This window comes from Hypanus sabinus, chromosome X1, assembly GCF_030144855.1.
Source record: "Hypanus sabinus isolate sHypSab1 chromosome X1, sHypSab1.hap1, whole genome shotgun sequence".
Taxonomy (NCBI): domain Eukaryota; kingdom Metazoa; phylum Chordata; class Chondrichthyes; order Myliobatiformes; family Dasyatidae; genus Hypanus; species Hypanus sabinus.
The window spans coordinates 64025349-64047719 of record NC_082738.1 but is presented as its reverse complement, the minus strand read 5'-3'; the positions used below and the strand labels follow the sequence as shown (position 1 = coordinate 64047719).

The 22371-nt window shown below is 40.0% G+C and overlaps 1 protein-coding gene across 2 annotated transcripts in view; it reads right to left on the bottom strand.

Moving 5' to 3' along the window:
- Positions 1–21953, bottom strand: part of LOC132384967 (plexin domain-containing protein 1-like) — a 585821-nt gene extending 563868 nt beyond the window's left edge. For both annotated transcript variants that reach the window (XM_059956658.1, XM_059956660.1), the window contains exon 1: positions 21643–21953. In XM_059956658.1, the coding sequence (XP_059812641.1) occupies positions 21643–21721 (79 nt within the window). In that variant the 5' untranslated portion in view covers positions 21722–21953. The remainder of the gene's footprint in view (positions 1–21642) is intronic.
- Positions 21954–22371: the final 418 nt, after the last annotated feature.

Genomic DNA, 22371 nt, shown 5'->3' with positions numbered 1-22371 from the left:
ATGAGGGGTATAAATAGGGTAAATGTAACCTTTCCCATGGTTGAACTATTTGCTTCATGTAGACAAGCTCTGAAGCTACTGAATCCATGTTTGCCACAGTTAATGATATTCCTGCTTCCAGGATTAGAGTTTGCTCAACCTGTCTTCATAAGACATGCCCTGTAGAAGAGGTTGCATCCTAGTAAATCTTTTGCACCCTCTCTAAAGCTTTCACAGCCTTCCTATGATCAAGTGACAGAAAGGAAAACAAATTTTGCACAAGTACAAAACCTGACTGTGGTCCTAGACAAGAATGAAGGTTGGGAAAAGAACAGATCTGTTGCCTCCACATTTAAAGAAAAGTCTGCTCAAACTCATCTTATATTCGAGAATCACTGATGTAAAACCTTACTTGCATTATATACTGTTGTTTATTTCTGAAACTCAGATGAATTGTTACAGGCAATTGACTCTTCCTAGGAAATCCTTTCAGAGCACAGATGATTTGTATCTACTCTGGTTTTATGAGTTCTAATGTGACCTGATAATATAAGCATGGAACATCCCAACCTTACCACAAACAGGGCAGGAACAGCCTGACAGACTGAGTTAGTGTCTCACTTGAAAGGAGACGTGCTCCTTCCACTGTTTTTGTTGGGCTTCCTTGTCCTGCCAAGAAGTGACAATAAGGTTCTCAGCATCATCCTAAATAATCTTTCTCCACATTGAGCAGTCAAAGACCAGTGATTTCCAACTGTCAATGGAACACAGAACAATACAGGACAGGCCCTTTGGCCCATGATGATTTGCTGACATTTGAACTTACTACAAGATCAATCTAACCCTTCCCTCCTATGTAGCCCTCCATTTTACTTTCATCTATGTGCCTAGCTAAGAGCCTCTTAAATGTCCCTAATGTATCTACCTCTACCATCACTCCGGGCAGTGTGATCCACACACTTACCACTCTCTGTGTAAAGAAACCCAACTCTGACATCCCCCTATACTTTCCTCCAAACACCTTAAAGTTAGCCATTTCCAGCCTGGGTAAAAGGTACTGGCTGTGCACTCTGTCTGTGCCTCTTAACACCTCTATCAAGTCACCTCTCATCCTCCACTCCACAGAGAAAAGACCTAGTGTGTTCAGCTTATCTTCATAAGACATGCTCCCTAATCCAGGAAGAATCCTGGTAAATCTCTGCATCCTCTCTGAAGCTTCCAGATGATTCCTATGATGAGGAAAGAGAATTGAACACAATTGCCCCAGTGAGTGCTGACCAGTTTTATAAAGCTGCAGTGGAGCTGTATAATACTTTTAGCAAAACTTGAAAATATTCAATGTGGCCAAGAGGTCACCTTAAGTGTAAAAATGACCAACGGTGAAATTGGTTGCAGTGACCATCAGTGGAATGACAGGTTTTTCCCAAACTCAGTGCCTGTTGAGGTTTGCTTATGTAACATGCTGTTGTTAGAAACACAGAAATCCTACAGCACAATACAGGCTCTTCAGCGCACAATGCTGTGCTGAACATATACTGATTTTAGAAATTACCTAGGGTTATCCATAGCCCTCTATTTTTCTGAGCTCCATATACCTGTCCAGGAGTCTCTTAAAAGACCCTATCATATCCACCTCCACCATCAGCAGCCCATTCCACGCACTCACCACTCTCTGCGTAAAAAAAATTTGCCCCTTACATCTCCTCTGTACCTACTTCCAAGCACCTTAAAACTGTGCCCTCTCATGTTAGCCATTTCAGCCCAGGGAAAAGCCTCTGACTATCCACACGATCAATGCACAACATCATCTTAGACACCTCTATCAGGTCACCTCTCACCTTCCAAGGAGAAAAGGCTGAGTTTACTCAACCTATTCTCATAGGGTATGCTCCCCAATCCAGGCAACATCCTTGTAAATTTCCTCTGCATCCTTTCTATAGTTTCCACATCCTTCCTGAAGTGAGACAACCAGAACTGAGCACAGTACTCCAAGTGGGGTCTGACCAGGGTCCTATATAGCTGCAACATTACCTCTCGGCTCCTAAACTCAATCCCACGGTTGATGAAGACCAATAAACCGTATGCCTTCTTAACCACAGAGTCAACCTGCATAGCAGCTTTGAGTGTCCTATGGACTCAGACCCCAAGATCCCTCTGATCCTCCACACTGCAAGAGTCTTACCATTAATACTACATTCTGCCATCATATTTGACCTACCAAAATGAACCACCTCACTGGGCTGAACTCCATCTGCCACTTCTCAGCCCAGTTTTGCATCCTATCGATGTCCCGCTGACAGCCCTCCACACTATCCACAACACTCCCAACCTTTGTGTCATCAGCAAATTTACTAACCCACCCCTCCACTTCTTCATTCAGGTCATTTTTAAAAATCATGAAGGGGTCCCAGAACAGATCTCCGAGGCACCCCACTGGTCACCGGCCTCCATGTAGAATATGACCCATCTACAGCCACTCTTTGCCTTCTGTGGGCAAGCCAGTTCTGGATCCAGAAAGCAATATCCACTTGAATCCCATGCTTCTTACTTTCTCTAAGCCTTGCATGGGGTACCTTATCAAACGCCTTGCTGAAATCCATATACACTACATCTACTGCTCTACCCTCATCAATGTTCATTGGTGAAGTAAGCACACACAATTGTTCTGGCGAGATTATTGGGAATTAGGGTGTAGGATATTAGGATGGCAAGAGAGCATAGACATTAGCATAATGCTATTACAGAGCCAGCAACCTGGGCTCAATTCCACTGCTGTTCATAAGGAGCTTGTATGTTCTCCCCATCACTGCATGGGATTGCTCAGGTGCTGAGGGATGCAACACAGCTCAGTGCAGCCACAACAAAGTGTTTGTGAGGAAGGACCACTGTCCAAGAATACCTCTAGTCACTGGACACTGAAGGGCTGGTCCCTGTGCAATCGCTTCACAAGCACTTCATGTGTATATTGCTTAAGGAGGAAACAAGACTGGCATTGATTGGTATGTATTGGATTAGAGTCATAGAACACTACAACACAGAAACAAGCCCTTCAGCCAACTTAGTCCATGCCAAATTGTTATTCTCCTAGTCCCACCGAGCTGCACCCAGACCATAGCCCTCCCATCCATGTACCTATCCAAATATCTCTTCGATGTTGCAAGCAAACCCACATCTGCCACCTCATTCCACTACACTAAGTGAAGAAGCTCCCCCTCATGTTCCCATTGAACATTTAACCCTTAACCTATGAGCTCTAGTTCTAGTCTCACCCAACCTCAGTGGAAAAAGCCTGCTTACATTTATTTTGAATACTTCTATCAAATTTATCCTCATTCGTCTGCATTCAGGAAATAAAGTCCTAACCTATTCAACCTTTCTCTATAACTCAGGTCCTCAAGTCACAGCAACATCCTTGTAAATTTTCTCTGTACTCTTTCAATCTTATTCTGTAGGTAGGTGACCAGAACTGCACAATACTTCAAATTATAATTCACCAACATTTTATACAATTTCAACATAACACCTTGTGTAAAAGGTGTGTTCTTGCCTTCAAACAGGATAGGGCATCTCTTTCCCCCTTCTTTCCCTCCTACCCAACTTACTCAAAAGTTCAAAATAAATTTATTATTGAAGTATGTGTACTGTATGTCACCATGCACTACCCTGAGATTCGCTTTCTTGTGGGCATTCACAGTAGAACATAGAAATACAATGAAATCAATGAAAAGCTACAAAAGAACAAAAGCTACAAAGACTGACAAAAACAAATGTGCAAAAGAAGAGAAACTGCAAATAGAAAAGTAATTAAAAATAATAAATAAGAATAAATAATATTGAGAACACGAGATGTCAAGTCCTTGAAAGTGAATCTGTAGGTTGTGGAATCAGTTCAAAGTTAAGGTGAGATAAGTTATCCACATTGGTTCAGAAACCTGGTGGTTGAAGGATAACAGTCCTGAATCTGGTGATGTGGGATCTAATGTCCTGTACCTCCTTCCTTCCCAATGGGAGCAGCCTCCTCACTCCATTTCAAATGACCTCACTCAATAATTTTTGACCACACCAGCATAACAAACAAATTCTATAAACAATTAGCTGGTAATTATTCAGCTAGCTTGCATCAGGATGAGGTCAGTGTTGAAGAGGCAATCAGGAGATCACCACTAAGCACATCGACATGAAGCCTTGCTGCAGGAAAGCAGCATCTATATCAGAATGCCTACCACCCAGGATATGCTCTCTTCTCACTGCTGCCATCAGGAAGAGGGTACAGGAGTCTCAGGACTCAGACCACCAGGTTCAAGAACAGTTATTATCCCTAAACTGTCAGACTCTTGAACCAGAGAGGATAACTTCGTTCAGCTTCACTTGCCCCATCACTGAACTGTTCCCACAATCTATAGACTCACTTTCAAGGATTCTTAATCTTATGTACTCAATATTTATTATTTATTTATTTTCCCTTCTTTTTGTATTTGCAGCTTTGTTGTCTTTTGCACACTGGTTGAACACCCAAGTTAGTGTGGTCTTTCATTGATTATTATGGTTACAGGCAGCTCCTGACTTACGAACAGCCTGCCAGAAAGTCTATTACAGGCAGTTCCCCGATTACGTACGAGTTCCGTTCCTGAGTCCGACTTTAAGTCGGATTTATACGCAAGTCAGATCAAGTACATCCGGTACTATTTAGCATCAGTTAGTCAAACGTTTAAATTGTATATATTTTACCTTTCTATGCATATAAAACACCTAAGAAACGTATGTATTCCAATAATTAAACCACTGTGTTGCTTAGTAATAATTGTAGCTTTCATCGGGGCAGGGCCTTTCATATGCTCCATTATTCTCACTATCCATTATCCTTTAAAATTGTTCCGATCGTTGACCGACTGTAGCCTAACGCTTTTCAAATGACGGATGGCGTTTCACCTCTTTCCAAACGCTTCATTATTTCCACTTTATTTTCAATCGCGATCGCTTCCCCAAGTCCTAAACTCCACCGCACTGAGACAGGTTAAATGGGACAAAAGGGAGCTGTGCTGGGTTTGGGTATTTAATTAATTTAAACTGGAGGTGGCTGTGTATTTTTTTTTAAACCAGGTTGAGTTGTGAGCTCGACACCAACCCGGCAGTCACTGGATTGACATCAACCCGGCACGGGAGCAGTCTGTCACTAAATCGAACTCCGGAAACTCCGTTCTCCAGCCCGGTGCTGATCTCACTGCGCCACCAGCTGACCGGAATGGGGGCAGGATCAGGGTGAATCTTACTAAGAAAATTTTAAGCCAAATACAAAGTTAAACATTCAACACAGTGTCAACAGCAATGACTTAAAATGGCAGACGGCGTCGCGATCCAACTTAAAATGGTGGACGGCATTCTCCTTCCTCGGTTCGTAAGTACAAGTTGTCTGTAAGTTGGACGTTCATAACTCAGGGACTACCTGTATATTAAAAATTTGTTGGCTCGAGGAAGGAGAACGCCGTCCACCATTTTAAGTCAGATCACATTGCCGTTAACACTGTGTTGAGTGTGTAACTCTGTATCTGGCTTAAATTTTTCTTAGCAAGGTTCACCCTGACCCCCCCCCCACCCGCCACTTCCAGTCAGCATTTAACCTCTCTCAGTGCGGATGGACTTTAGGACCCAGGGAAGCTCCAAACCCGCTGCCTGCGGCTGCTGCTGAATCCGCAGTGTTTCTGTTCACAATTGAAAATAAAGCGGAAATAATAAAGTGTTTGGAAAGAGGTGAAACGCCATCAGTCACTGGAAAAGCATTAGGCTATAGTTGGTCAACGATCGGAATAGTTTTAAAGGATGGATGGCATCTGTTAGTCTCGCAAGACCATGGATCTGTGCCTGGAAAATCTTGTGCTGTCGCGGTGAGGCAACGCTGGAGTGTCCTCTCCAGGGCACAGGCCTAGGCAGGGTTGTATGGAAGACCAGCAGTTGCCCAAGCAGCAAGTCTCCCTCTCCACACCACCGATGTTGTCCAAGGGCAAGGGCCGATTCAGCTTGGCACCAGTGACGTCATAGGAGTTGTCAGAGCGAGGTTGAAGACAACGTCGGACGTGCCTTAGGGACTCCAGCTCCGGATTTGTCCTCAGGGTTTGCTCTCAAAGCCTTTCCCATGAGTGGGTATGGGCATAAGGCAGCAAAGGTTTGAAATCAGAGTTTTCCCTCTCTTAGGTGGACTGTCTTCCCAGGCTGACGAGATCCATCTACTTTATTCTCTATTTTAAAGGATAAAGTGAGAATATTGGAGCATGTGAAAGGCCCTGCCCCAATGAAAGCTACAATTGTTACTAAGCAATGCAATGGTTTAATTATTGGAATACGTATGTTTCATAGGTGTTTTATATGCATAGAAAGGTAAAAATATATACTATATACTAAGATAAACGTTTGACTAACTGACGCTAAATAATACCGGATGTACCCATTCCGACTTATGTACAAATCCGACTTAAAGACAGACTCAGCAACGGAACTTGTTCATAACCTGGGGACTGCCTGTATTATTCTATTATGATTTATTGAGTATGCCTACAAGAAAATGAATCTCAGGATTGTATATGGTGACATATATGTACTTTGATATTAAGTTTACTTTGAACTTTCAGATAAATTGGCACTGGACCTTATGAAGACACAGAGAAAGAACTCAGTCAGGTCAGCAGTGATGTCTTTTTGCATTTGGCATCAAAAATCTTAGATAATTTACAGTAATACAATGCATGTAATGCACCGCTAGCCAGTCACTAATCCTTGACACATGGCATATTTTAGAAAAATATAATTCTGTCCACAAGGAAAGCTATATTAATGGATTTCTCCAAAGGCAGCTCTTGCTTCAGCCAACTGGATGCACTTATTTTTACAGCCAGAGCTGTGGTTCCAAAGAATGAAAGAAGATTCCAAGAAAAAACACAAAATCAAGAGTGTGCAGAAGAGGCTTACCAGGACATTCACAAACAAGAGAAAATCTACAGATGCTGGAAATCCAAGCAAAACACATAAAATGCTGGAGGAACTCAGCAGGCCAGGCACATCTATGTAAAAGAGTAAATAGTCATTATTTCAGGCCAAGACCCTTCGTTAAGTCCTGATGATTTCACACAGGAGTTATTAACAAGCAATCCGGGTTCAATTCCTGCCACTGTAAGAAATTTGCACATTCTCTCCATAGTTTCCTCTGGGTCATACAGATAAAAACAAATAAAAAATAACAATAAATAAATAAATAACACTGAGAACATGAGTTGTCAAATCCTTGAAAGTAAGTCTATAGCTTGCGGATCCTGTTCAGTGTTGAGATGAGTGAAGTTATCCATGCTCGTTCAGGGACCCTGATGGTTGTAGGGTAAAAACTCTTCCTGAATCTGGTGGTGTGTGGGGCCTTTCCAATGGCAGCAATGAGAAGAGATGATAGCCTGCTTGATAATGGATGTTACTTTCTTGTGGGAGGGGTTTTTGTGATGGATTGAGCTGTATCCAATATTTTTGAGCGGTTCTGTTGATGTTATGTGATAAGATGAGAATTTCCCAGCAATATTGGTTTTTATTTCCAATTTCCTGTATGTGCAGTACTATTCAAAGGCTTCACTGCAGTGACATTTCTTGCCGAAGCAAACCAATTCTTGCCGACTGCTGCTGTGCTGGGATCCTGTGGGTTTATACAATTTGGATGTGACCTTTGCTTTAACTAGGTCACCGTGCCTCTTACAACATACATTTGTCTTCAGAAGAGAGCCACCTGAATATTTCAAAACTGCTTAGTTTATTTATTCCCCTCATAAAACTGGGCTGAATCTATTGGTTAATACTATGTCTAAGATTGTGAATTTAAAGAAAAAGATGAGCAGACCAGACTTCAGAAGAGAAAATTAAACACTAATTAAACATTAAACACTAAAATTAAAATTAAGTCAATGACAAACATACAGTGAATCATCCTAAAAGGAGCTGACATTGGATCATTAATTGAATCATCATTCTCCTCTCTCATTCTATCACCCTCTGTACATGTACATGACATTGCATAGCAGCCTGGTGGAGAGAGCCGATTCACAGTTGCATGCATTTCAGGTTGTCAACGATTATATTTTAAAGGAATTTCAATCCCCAAAATTGGGACACTTAACCCTAACACAGTTTGGAATATCAAAAATCAAACTGCAGATGCTGGAAATCTAAAACAAAGATAGAAAATGCATAACACAAATGCAAGAGATCCTGCAGATTCTTCTTTTCATCTGCCTATCACCTACCCCTGGTGCCCCTTCTCCCTGCTTTTTTCCCCAAGCTCCACTCTCCTCTCCTATCAGATTCTTTCTTCTTCGGCACTTTACCTTTTCAGCCTATCGCCTCCCAACTTCATCTCCCCTTCCCCCACCCCCACCTTCTTATTCTTGCTTCTTCCTCCTTTTCAGTTCAGTTGAAGGGTCTCAGTCTGAAACATCAACTGGTTATTCCTTTCCAGAGATGCTGCCTGACCCGAGTTCTTCCATCATTTTGTATTCTGCAAATACTGGAACTACAGAGTTCCAGTACCAAGTAATGGGTTGGAGGAATTCAACAGGGCAGGCAGCATCTATGCAGGGGAAAAAAAGCAGAATTGTTGCCTTCAGACAATGTTAGAACACATTTTATAAAACAAAGGTGAACTTGAATTGGGGAATAAAGGGAATGTCTAGGTTTGAACCTGCAATCGCTGTGTATAAAAGGAGGATGGGAGGATGAATACAGGCCCCTGGTGGAAGACTTTGTCAAATGGTGCAGGCTGAATCATCTGCAACTCAATATCAGTAAGACAAAGGAGATGGTGATGGACTTTAGGAAGACTAGGCCTGCACTGCTCCCTGTTACTATTGATGGTGAGGACATGGATCTGGTGAAGAACTACAGTATCTGTGGGTGCACCTGGATGACAGACTTGAGTGGAGCACCAACTGTGTACAGGAAGGGTCAGAGTCACCTCTACTTCCTGAGGAGACTGAGGTCCTTTGGAGTATGCAGGCCTGTCCTTTACATATTCTACCTGTTTGTTCTTGCCAGTACAGTCTTGTATGTGGTGGTGTACTAGGGCAATGGCATTAACACGGGTGATGCCAACAGGCTCAATAAACTGAATAGAAAGGTTGGCTCTGTTATAGGAGTCAAACTGGACGTACTGGAGACTGTGGTACAACAAAGAACCCTACGGAAAAATCTTTCTTTCTTTCTTTTTCAATCTTTTTATTGAGTTTCATATATACATATAAAAAAACATAAAATAATGAGTAAATTATGAATACAATAGACTTGAAATCACGTTAATAATAAGATAACAATATCCTATTAAACATCAACAGAAAAAAATACCTTAATCAAGTCCATATGATTATATATGAAAAAAAAACAAAAATAACCGTTAAGAAAAAATTTGAAAATATGTGAAAAAAATATATATTAAGAAAAATAAAACACTAAACTAACATGGGCAATAATAATAGCTTATAAGTATATGATAGTGTCAAAAAACTCCAGAACTCCATACCTGAACATGAATAAGCAGAAAGAAGGTCTGGAAAAGGCCAAATTAATTCATATGAAAATGTCGAATAAACGGTCTCCAAGTTTCTTCAAATTTAATTGATGAGTCAAAAATAGTGCTTCTAATTTTTTCCAGGCTCAGATAAGAAATAGTTTGAGAAAACCACTGGAACGTGGTAGGAGGATTTACTTCTTTCCAGTTTTGTAATATAGACCTTCTGGCCATTAATGTTACAAAAGCAATCATTCGTCTAATTGAAGGGGAAAACTGATTACCATCTTCATTTGGTATGCCAAAAATTGCAGTAATAAAATGAGGTTGTAAATCTATATTCCAAATTGAGGAAATGGTAGTAAATATGTCCTTCCAATAGTTATGTAAAGTGGGACATGACCAAAACATATGGGTCAATGAGGCCACTTCTGAATGACATCCGTCACATTGAGGGTTAATATGAGAATAGAATCGAGCAAGTTTATCTTTAGACATATGAGCTCTATGTACGATTTTAAATTGTATTAAAGCATGTTTAGCACATGTAGAAGAGGAATTAACCATTTGCAAAATTTTTTCCCATTTATCTGTTGATATATTATATCGAAGTTCTTTTTCCCATTCTTGTTTAATTCTAACTGATATTTCTGGTTGTATCTTCATAATCATATTATAAATAAAAGCTACTAATCCCTTCTGACAAGGGTTTAAGGTAAAAATCAAATCTGTAAAATCCACTAAAGTTGAATTAGGAAAAGATGGTAAAACTTTATGTAAGAAATTTCTAATTTGTAAATATCTGAAAAAATTAGATTTAGGTAATTCAAATTTGTTGGAAAGTTGGTCAAATGACATCAAAGTATCTTCAAAGAAAAGATCACGAAAACATTTTATACCTTTCCTTTTCCATATGTTAAAAGCTTGATCTGTCCGAGAGGGTTTGAAAAAGAAATTAAGATAGGGCTATCAAGAACAAAGTTTTTCAAAGTAAAAAACTTACGAAATTGAAACCAAATTCGTAATGTATGTTTAATAACAGGATTAGATATTTGTTTATTAAATTTAACTAAATCAGCAGGAAGACAAGAACCAAGAACAGAGAATAGAGAATATTCCTTTACCTCATTACATTCCAAATTTACCCACTATGGGCACAATGGTGAATCCAAATCTAGTTTCCAATACATTAAATTACGAATATTATTTGCCCAATAATAAAATCTAAAGTTAGGTAAAGCTAAACCACCATCTTTTTTAGATTTTTGTAATTGCCTTTTACTTAACCTAGGGTTTTTATTTTACCACACAAATGAGGAAATTTTTGAATCAATGTTATCAAAAAAAGATTTAGGAATAAAAATTGGTAAGGCTTGAAATAAGTATAAAATTTTCGGTAAAATCATCATTTTAATAGCATTAATCCGACCAACTAATGATAAGGATAAGGGAGACCATCTTGTAGTAAGTTGTTGAATTTGATGAAGCATAGGTAAAAAATTCAATCTAAATAAATCTTTATATTTCTTGGTAATTTTTATACCTAAATAGGTAAAGTTATCAGTAACAACTTTAAATGGTATCCTATCACTCAATAAAGTTTGTGCATTTAAAGGAAATAATTCACTCTTATCCAAGTTTAGTTTATAACCAGAAAAAATACCAAATTGAACCAACAAGGATAAAATAGCGGGAATAGACCTATCAGGGTCAGAAATATATTACAGCAAGTCATCAGCATAAAGTGATAATTTGTATAACTTCTCATTACGGGTAATACCAAAAATATTAGGAGATTCACGAATAGCAATAGCTAAAGGTTCTAATGCAATATTAAATAATAAAGGACTTAAGGGACAGCCTTGTCTCGTACCACGAGATAATTGAAAAAAAGAGGATCTATAGTTATTTGTAAGAACAGAAGCAACAGGTTTATAATATATTAATTTAATCCATGATATAAAGTTAGGACTAAAATTAAAATTTCTCAATGTATTAAATAAGTATGTCCATTCAACTCTATCAAAAGCTTTTTCAGCATCTAATGAGATAACACATTCTGGGATTGTGGGTGGAGAAGTATGAATTATATTAATCAATTTTCTAACATTAAAAAAGGAATACCGATTCCTCATAAAACCAGTTTGATCTTCTGAAATAATCTGTGATAGTACTTTTTCTAATCTAATGGCTAAAATTTTTGTAAGAATCTTAGAATCTACATTTAATAGTAATATAGGGCGATAAGATGTACATAAAGTAGGATCTTTATCTTTTTTGAGAATTAGAGAGATATTAGCTTCATAAAAAGATTGAGGTAATCTCTTCTTAGCAAACACATCATTAAAAATTTCACATAACCAAGGAGAGAGCAAAGAAGAAAAAGTTTTAAAAAATTCTACTATATAACCATCAGGACCAGGAGCTTTCCCTGAATTCATTGATGAGATAGCCTCTCCTATTTCCACCATAGAGATAGGAGCATCTAACAGGCTATGGTCTTCATCTATCAGTTTAAGAATATTCAAATTGTTAAAAAAATTATCTATCATGGACTGGTCACCATCAAATTCTGATTGATATAAAGGTTTATAAAAATCTTGAAAAGTATTATTAATTTCTTTATGATCAGTAGTTAAATTACCGTCTTGTTTGCGAATTTTAATAATTTGTCGCTTAGTCGAAATAGCTTTTAATTGATTAGCTAACAGTTTACCAGTTCGATCACTGTGAATATAGAATTGAGCCCTGGTCCTAATTAATTGATTTTCAATTGAAGAAGATAATAGTAAACTATGTTCCATTTGAAGCTCAACTCTCTTCTTATAAAGTTCTTTGGTAGGCGTCACGGAATAAATCTTATCAATTTCCTTGATTTTATCCACTAATAAAGCAATATCTAAATATCTTTGTTTTCTTTTACCAACAGAATGTGAGATAATTTGTCCACGGATAAAAGCTTTAAGAGTCCCAAAGTATTCCTCTGTCGATTTCTTCAGTATAGTTTGTTGAGAAAAACAAGTCAATTTGCTGTTTTATGTAGGTGATAAATTCTGGGTCTTGAAGCAAAGTAGCGTTAAGCCTCCAAGATCTGATATTATTGGAATAGTCCGAAATCTTAATAGATAACTTCAAAGGTGCATGATCCGAAATAGTAATAGAATCATATTTACAATCAATAACATCCGTTAATAACCGATGATCAATAAGAAAATAGTCAATTCTAGAATAGCTATGATATACATGTGAAAAAAATGAAAATTCTTTATCTTTAGGGTTCAAAAACCGCCATATTTCTGTAATTCCCGAATCAACCATAAAAGAATTATTAAGTAGGGCTGATCTATTCGGAAGAGTACAGATAGGTTTAGATCTATCCATCGAAGGATTCAAACAACAATTAAAATCTCCACCCATTATCAACATATATTCATTTAAATTAGGAAGGGAAGTAAATAAACGTTTAAAAAATTCAGGGCAGTCAAAGTTTGGAGCATAAATATTAACTAGAACAACTTTCCGATTAAAAAGTGAGCCAGTTATCAACAAAAATCTACCCTGTGGGTCAGAAATAATTTCATGATGTGTAAACGATATTGAGGGGTCTATAAAAATAGACACACCCCTAATTTTAGCGGTACAATTCGAGTGAAATTGTTGACTCTTCCAGAATCTAAAAAAACGTTGATTATCCTCCCTCCTGATATGGGTCTCCTGTGCAAAGATAATATTAGCGTTCAGTCGATGGAATACTTTAAATATTTTTTTACGTTTAATCGGATGATTTAAACCATTAGTATTCCAGGAGATAAAGTTAACAGATTTATCCATCATGCTAATATTAGTTGTGTGTATCATAAAAGGTTAAAAAGACACATAACCCATAATTCAGGAAGGAGGAAAATTGATTCAGGAGCAACCGGAGAACATGACACCTCAACAATATTAATAATTTAAAGTCAGCCCATAAACTAAAAGCAAAAAAATAAAGAGCAAAAGCGTGAAAAAAGATCCCTACCCCCTCCCCCCACCCTTCGAAAAAAAGCCAAGCGGCAGGCGCATAATCTAATACTAACATTACCCCCATTTCAAGATGGCAGCTCTATAAAAAGATTAAAAGAAAACTATATAACACCCAGATTAAGATATAGAGTTGCAAAAAGAAAATATATATCAATCAGAATAAAAAAACTAATATAATAAAACAATCATTAATAAAAAAAGTATAAACATCAAAATTTGAAAGTGTAATATACCTTTAAAAAAAAATCCCGTGTTCAAATACAAGATGACGTTTCAAAAGCAAAGACTTATGGGAAGAAGAAACGCCATTTTGAAAAAGCCATATTACTAAATACAAATGTGAGTTCAGCAATCTGTTAAAAGACAAACTAGGATTAAAAAAGGGATGTAATAAACAGTACAATATATATAAAAAAAAAGACCAAAAATCCAAAACATTCGTCCCATTTCTAAGTACAGGCAAACAAATAAAAGCTTACAAAAAACAGAATCTTACGGGAAAAAGAAACGACATCTTAAAAAAAAGTAAATCATTATTGCAAAATATAAACGTATATGACCAAAACAGAAAGAAGAAAAAAAAAAGATATTGTAAAAATTAAAAGGAACATCTATAAACAATGATGATAGTAAAAAAAACCAGACCCATAGATCAAAATAAGAAGTTATAACCCAGCTTCATAGGTTAAAACTTAAAGTAAAAAGATATCCTCTCTCCGAAAAATCTTCCACATAACACATAGTTCAAGTTGCACTAGAAGATCGAAATTCTTCAGCAAATTTCTTCGCTTCTTCCGGAGTGTTAAAAATTTGCTGACTTGTCGTTCAGCGTAATTCTAAGCTTCGCTGGATACATTAAAGCTTGTTTAAGTCCAATCGAGTAAATCTCTGCCATCACTGGTTTAAAAGCAATTCTGGCTCTCATTACCTCGTAGGAGTAATCCTCAACAATTCGAAATTTGTTGGTATTGTAAGAAATCATACCTTTTTTACGAGCTAATCGAATTAAAAGCTCTTTCTCACGAGGATAATGAAGGCGAACAATCACCGCTCGTGGTTTATCAGTCGTAGACGAAAACCTCGCAACTCTGTGAGCGCAGTCAATAACAGGTTTAGTTTGCAAACCTTCATCACCGAAAATTTCCCACAGTAATTTAGAGAAAAATTCAGTTAAATCACCGGACTCAACTCTTTCGGGAAACCCGATAATTTGCAAATTCTGTCTGCGAGATCGATTTTTGAGATCAGTAATTTTAAACTTATACTGATCTACAGTTTTAAGAGTCGATTGTACCTTCTTATCCAACACTTCAATTGTACGTACTTTTTCAACAATTAATTTTTCAAGAGTCGCCAACTTATCTTCATGCCGCTGAATATCCGATGCCTGCGACTGAAGCTTAGTATCAAGCGATCTAACAACTCCTTCAAGTTCAGACAGTTTCGTGGTAAGCTTGTTTTCCAAACTTGCCATTTTACTTTCCAGCCTGTTTTCCAAACTTGCCATTTTACTTTCCATCTTGCTTTCCAAACTTGCAAGTTTAGTGTCCAAAAGATTAGAAATTGCATCGATAGATAAAGGCTCCTTAGACGATTTCTTACTTGTAGCCATTTTAAGTTCGACAGAGTTAGATCGAAAATATCAACTCATTTGATTAAATTTGAAAAGATTTGATTAAAGGGTGATTATAGTTAAAAAAGTAAAGAGCGCCTAAAAGGCAGGTGTTTACGTCGCCATCTTGAAACTCCTCCCCCCCCCACGGAAAAAATCCTGGCAATTCTGGACAATGTTTCTCACCCTCCACATGCCACCTTGGCTGAACAGAGGAGCACTTTTAGTAATAGACTGAGACAAATGTGCTGCTCCAAAGAGCACTATGAGGTCATTCTTACCCTTGACCATTAGGCTCTACAATGAACCAACCTATAGCCAGGGAAGTGATGACCCCCTCCTGTTAGACTGCTTGAAGTAACTTATTTTTATTCTTTCTTATTTCTCTTCTAATATTGTGCACTTGTAATGAGACTTGACACTGTAATTTCCTTTAGGATCAATTAAGTATCTATCTTAATTTGTCATCAAATATTCTACTACTGAGATCTACTGTGAGTTCTGATGAAGGGTCTCAGCCTGAAATTTCACCTGTTTATTCCCCTCGATAAATGCTGTCTGATCTGCTGAGTTTCTCCCGCATTTAGTGTGTTCCTCTAGAATAGTGGTCATCAACCTTTAAGCCCAAGATCCCCTACCTCGGCCTTAGTAAAAGACAATATCGACCCCAGATCGATTAGTTAAACGCATGCGCATTGGGGCAAAAAAGACAAGTAAAACCCTGCAACCCAGAAGTAGAAATAATGCATAAACACCAGGGGTACCCACCCTTTCTTGCACAGCAGACTGGTTTAATATTGACAATATTCTTGCGGACCAGCCGACGGGGGGTGGGGGGGGGGTGTTAAACACGACAGGAATACACCGATACTCGAAGCAGGTTCCTTATGTCCAGTCTATTCCACAATTTAGTTTCATGGCTCTCGGCACTTAGCTGCTGTCCCGCTTGCTCACGTTTTTTTCTGCTGGAAAAATACTCAACGGGTTTGTCTTTAAGTTCAGGGTGCTTGGACTCAAGGTGCCGAAGCAGTTTTGAGGGCTTCATTACCTCATTAGACAGCCTCCCGACCCAAAGTCCAGCCTCCCGCCGCCAGACACCTTGGCCAGGTGCGACTGGTCGCGGGTGGGGCGAGAGGACAAGGTCAGGGCCGGAGGTCCCCGTGCCGGGGCCGCAGCGGTCACAGTCCAGAGAGAGCAACCAACCAAGCGAGGAGTGTGACAGAGCGTCCGCCCGACCCCACTTGTAGGATCTATCAGCCGACAAAAGTTTGTTTCAGTAGATCGCAGCACAGTAGCTGCTCTGATACTTACGGAACTCTGAGCCTGAATTAGCTCATCTATGAATATTTTAGCACCGGGTTCCTCATGAACATTCAGTGTGGTAAACAGGTTTAGAGGCGGCACCCATCTGTCCGTGCTCCAGGCAAGTAGCAATGGCACTTCCCGCCAGCCATGTGAGGCCAACCAGTGATCCCTGGCGCGAGGGTATCACTGCGTTTAGGCGACTGATGACCTTGTGTACGTTCAAGTTCAACAGTTGGCGTGACAGGGAATGAGGAAAGGTGCAGCTGACTCATATTGTTTCCTCGCGACCCGGTGGTTGGGGGCCACGTGTAGTGCGGGGGAGCGATGCACATGCGCACTGGGCAGAAAGAATGGAACTAAAACCCCACAACCCAGAAACAATCCCTCAACAGCATTTGTGTATTTATTTTTCTTTTTTTTGGAATCTACTGGGAAAGTCTCAAAGATCAACCAGTCGATCGCGATTGACGGGTTGGCGACCTCTACTCTAGAAAATACAGAAAATGCAAATAGGTCAGGCCACCTCTGTAGGAAGAGAAAGAGAGGCGATGTTTCAGGTCAGAGACTTTTCATCAGAATGGGGAATGAGAGAAAAGACACTTGTTAAAGTTATCAACTCAAGGGATTCTGCAAATGCAGGAACAACTCCCACAAGATGCTGGAGGAACTCATGAAGCATCTATGGAGGGGAATAAACAGTTAGCATTTCTGAGCCAAAACCAACTATTACCCCCCCTCCATAGCTGCTGCCTGACTTGCTTAATTCCTCCGGCAAGTATATTGGCTCTTCGGATGGTCTGGTTTCATCCCACATTTCAAAAATGTACAGGTTAGTAAAATGCGAACACACTATGTTGACGCCAGAAGCATGGCAACAGTCGCAGGCTGTCCCAGCATATATTCCAACTGTGCTGGTCATTGACACAAACAACACATTTCACTGTATGCTTTGATGTATACATGACAAATAAAGCTCATTTTTAAGAAATGCTAAAAGGAGGAGAGGGGAAGGTGTGTCTAGTGGTGCAATTTCATTGAAGGTAGCAGAAAAAGGAGAGAATGAACTGTTGAACACTGAGGCCAGTGGAATAGAAGGTGAAGACTGCCCTGGAGTAGAGGCTATGAGAGGTACAGGGAAGGGATGAGTTGAAGTCAGGGGGTTTTTAGTTGTTAACAATAATAGAGGAAAGGACAATAGTGCACACTACCTCCCACCCTCACTCCCATTGGATTAACTATATTTAGTGCAGTACCTTTATAATAAGAACTGAAAAATTGGGGTCCTCAGCATAACCAAGAAAATGGACAATTCTAAATGGTCCACAGTGTCTCAGGATACAGAATGTGGCCATTCAACCTATTATGCCTTTCTCCATTCTTTGAAATAAATTATCCACTTTGTCCCATCGTTTTTATCTTATCCATTTGTGCTGTATAAACTTCCCTGGGCATTTCCATATATCACTTCCCACTGCACCCCGGTAACTTTACTGAGCATCAGAAGATCAGGTCTCGCTCTAGACATGAATACATTATGAAGAACCTTCACCACCCAGAACATGCCCCCTTCTCATTGCGAATATCAGAGAGGAGGTACAGGAGCCTGAAGAGACACACTCAATGTTTTAGGAACAGCTTCTTCCCCTGCACCATCAGACAATGAACCCAAGAACACCTCCTCATTGTCTTTGTTCTCTTTTAGCTATTCTTATTTAATATACATATACAGGCACACACACATATACATACATGTGCTCTGTTGTGTGTGCGTGCACATGCACACGTGTTTGTGTATGGGTGCCTAAGACTTTTACACAGTACCGTATTTGTCAATGTGGAACAGGGAGCAAGTTTGCAAATCTGGCAGGAGCAAAAGGATGTTGGGAAAGGTGGGAGTGGAGCACCGTGGGAGGGGTGTGGACAGGTGGCAGAGAAGTGCCGGGGTAGGGGTTGCCGTGGACGCAGGGGTTGCCATGAACGCAGACATACCCAACCCTGAAGAAGGTCATTTGATTCCAAACAGCTGGTTTAGTGATCATTACTGAGTGTCCCTCTGGTGCTTCCCACTCCCTCCCCATTCTCTTCCTCTTTCCAACCATGATTCCCCTCTCCCTGCCCCCTTCCACAATAGAGACCCATATCAGAATCAGGTTTATCATCACTCACATATATCATGAAATGTGTTTTTTTTGTGGCAGCAGTACAGTGCAATACATAAAATTACTACAGTACTGTGTAAAAGTCTTAGACACCCTAGCTGTATATAGTGTCCAAGACTTTTGCCCAGTACTGTGTGTGTATGTGTATTTTATAGTATGTTTAATGCATTGCACAGTAATGCTGCTGCAGAACAACAAATTTCACAGTATACTGTATGTCAATGATAATAAACCCGTTTCTGATTCTGAGAGCAGACAATCCAGGCTGACACTTGATCATTTGAATTCAGTCCTTTTGAAGGCCCTGCATAAGTACCAAGGTACTACTATGGAAAAAAAGTGGGAGATTTTGCAGGGATCACATTTATCTTTGTTCCAATACCTACAAGCCAGATTTCTCCCCATCTTGTATGCAGGAGTGTCCACTTTGTTTGCAGCCTCTCCAGCAACAACCACAACACCTCAGATGTATTTAAATGGCCACAAATACTTCGTGATGCCCTAAGGTGCCACAGAAATTAGAAATCTAATTGGGCATTAAATTAAAATCTGATTAGAATATGACTTATCTACAGCAAATCTAAATCCAATTAATCTTGCCCAGTTTAAACCAACTGACTCAAAGTTCAAAGTAAAATCATTATCAAAGTACTTACATGTTACCATATCATCTTCTTGCAGGTCGTCGCAGAAAAAGGAAATACAATAGAATCAATAAAAAAGTACTCACAATGACTGGCAAATAACCAATGTGCAAAAGAAGGCAAACTGTGCAAGTTAAAAACTAAATAACTAATGCTGCAAACATGAGTTGCAGAGTCCTCCAAAGTGAGTCCACATGTTGTGGCAACGCAGCAGGCCAGTCAGCATCCATAGGAAGTATAGTCGACGTTTCGGGCCAAGACCCTTCGTCAGGACACGTTGTGGAATCAATTCAGTGTTGGGGTGAGTGAAGTCATCCAAACTGGAGCCTGATGGCTGCAGGGTAATAACTGGTCGAAGGCTAATCTGTATCAGATCCACCCACGTCCAGCCCGCAAACATAGATAATTACTTCCCCTCCACGACCCCCACCACCAATACTGCTGAACCCTCCGAGTTCCTCCAGCCCAGCAAATTACTTATGGCTCCAGATCCCAGTACCTGCAAGTCTCCTGCCTCTCCATTATCCCTCTGTTGCTGTTTATGGCATCTTGATGTGCCCAGATTGACTGCCGCCTTTCCAGCCGCTGCCGCGCCTCGGCCGTGGTGCACCACGGGACAGGCTAGGGTGCTCTGGAAACTTTAAACCAAGCTCTCTGGGATACCAAAGATCCCTTGGCAATGCTGGGGCATTTAGTTCAGTCTCAGCTAAAACCAAACAAAAAAAATCTAGCCATTCTAACCTTGTGAATTATTCACGTCAAGTTGTTCGCCTGTATAGATATCGCCGGTCAACGCATCAATCAACTATCATTAAAAGTTGATTACGTATTAATTTACTGTTCGTGGGAACTTCGCGTGCATAAATCGGCTGACATGCATTCCTACTACAATTGCAGTAATACTTTCGAATCACTCTAAAAGACCCGAAAGGGACCTGAGCGAAATGTAAAGCTGTATTTTTTTGTCAAAGGGGTCTGTGGTTTTCAAACGATGGCACTGTGTATGTCATAGTTTTCCCACTCTTTCTCGAATCAATGCCAAGGGATTTTTGTTTCTTAACACCTATCCAAGAGAGCTTGGTTTAATATTCTCGCCTGTCCCGAGGTGCTCGCTGTATAACGACTTGAAATGCGATGGGAGGGCAGAGAGGTAAAGAGGATCACAAAAGAGCGTGCGTGTCTTCTCCGCAGAACGGACCATCCAGTTCCGACATTCCCTCAAACCATTTTGGGTCTCACACTCCGGAGGTGGGGAGAGGATTTACTTCCGACCATACGCCGCTTGACCCGATCCGCCCCAGCGCCTTGTGATCTTGTAACCCTGTGTTCTTAAAAGCTTCAAAGTAGTTTCCCAAGTGTTTTTTTTAAACGCAGAACAGAAGGCAAAAAAAAGAAACAGAATCGCTCATTACAGAATAGTCAAAAACAAAGTCTCAATTGCCAAGTTATCGATAAGCAAACTGTACACCCATTTCTGCGAGTACCCTGTGTCAACGTTCAAAGCAACTTTCCCGATCCCTCTATGACCGGCGAGTAGTAACGCTGACAAACCAATCTCTTTAATCGAGGATCGCCATATGCATTTACATGTATTAAGAATTTGTTGTGGTGTGCATGTAATCAAAAAAAACAAGAATGATATAAAAATAAAGTTAGAAGTTAAAGTTCTGATATGGAATAAATGTGAATACATACATAAATAATGTCATGCATTTACAATGGAAACAGCATTATAAAAGTGGTTTAAAGTGTTTACAGTGTAACGCTGTGACGCGGGTAAATCTGTTTGAATTCAGAGTGAGGCGCCTGGCGATGCCGAATAGAGATACCTGAGAGGAGCGCTGACGAATATTTTCACCGCGGAGCACCTTTACATTAAAACCACGAACAACTCCTTGCAAACATCTCCCCAATACCGCCTTGGAGATTTGCAGTTGTTAAAGCGAGAGAGTCTCTTTCTGACCCTCGGCTGTATATATATTTTTTGCAATTGATGAGGAGATGATAAAAAAAGAGTGTATGCGGGGAAAGAAATAAGCAGTTCAGATTTAGAACATGGAACACAGAACAGTTCAGCCCAGGAACGGACCCTTCGGCCCACAATGTTATGCCAAAGCAATTAAATTAGTAATCGAGTGGCCAACTAAACGAATCTCTTCTGCCTACACAACGTCTACATCCTTCCATTTCCCTCACATTCATGTGCCCATCTAAACATCTCTTAAAATCTCTAGGACCACCACCCTGGGCAGTGCATTCCAGGCACCCACCGCTCTCTGTGCAAAACAAAATTGTCCCTCACATCTCCTTTGACCATAAACACCCTCTCACCGTAAATACATGCCCTCAGGCATTGGACATTTTAACCCTGGGGGCAAAATCGTCAATTCTTACCTGTCCGCTCCGGCTGCAGCATCGTGACCTGTCCAACCGTGACTGCCAAAGGCAGGATCAACATCATCCAAAGTCCCATGTTGTTACAGCGCTGGCTGGAAATGTTTTGAAAGCTTCGGCAACAAACCCCTTGAAGCGAAGGCTGAAGTAACTGATTGCGATGTACCACTCCGCCTTTCGTTGTAGGATTCCCGCTTAGACTCTCATCAGAAGTAGAAGGCAGGAATTTCTTGCGATACTTTTCTCGGACTGAACCTGGGAGTCTCAGTAATTTATTTTTGTTTCCCCCTCCTCCTCTCTCTCTCTCTCTTCTATTTTCTGTCCTTCTCCCGCTCTGGCTTCCCAGCTCGCAAAGAACGCCACACTCTGTCAGGCTTTCAATATAGCACCAGCAAAGTGGGACAGAGGATATTACACCTGAATCAATAACCCGGTTTCACAGGCCCGCTGCAAATCCTAACTAATGAATCATTCATCAATCGGGTGCATTAACGCGAAAATAAACACACGCGTGCAGGAAATCTGAAATAAAAGCAGAAAATGCTGGAAACACTCGGCAGGTCAGGCAGCCTTTGTAGAATAAAAAAAAAGTCGAATATTTCTGCCCTCCTTGGACCACAGGCAAAGTCAGGTTTATTGTCACATGCACAAGTGAATTTTTAAAATTGTTCTTGCAGCATCATCACAGGCACCTACATTCAGTGGCCACATTATTAGGTACAGTATGTG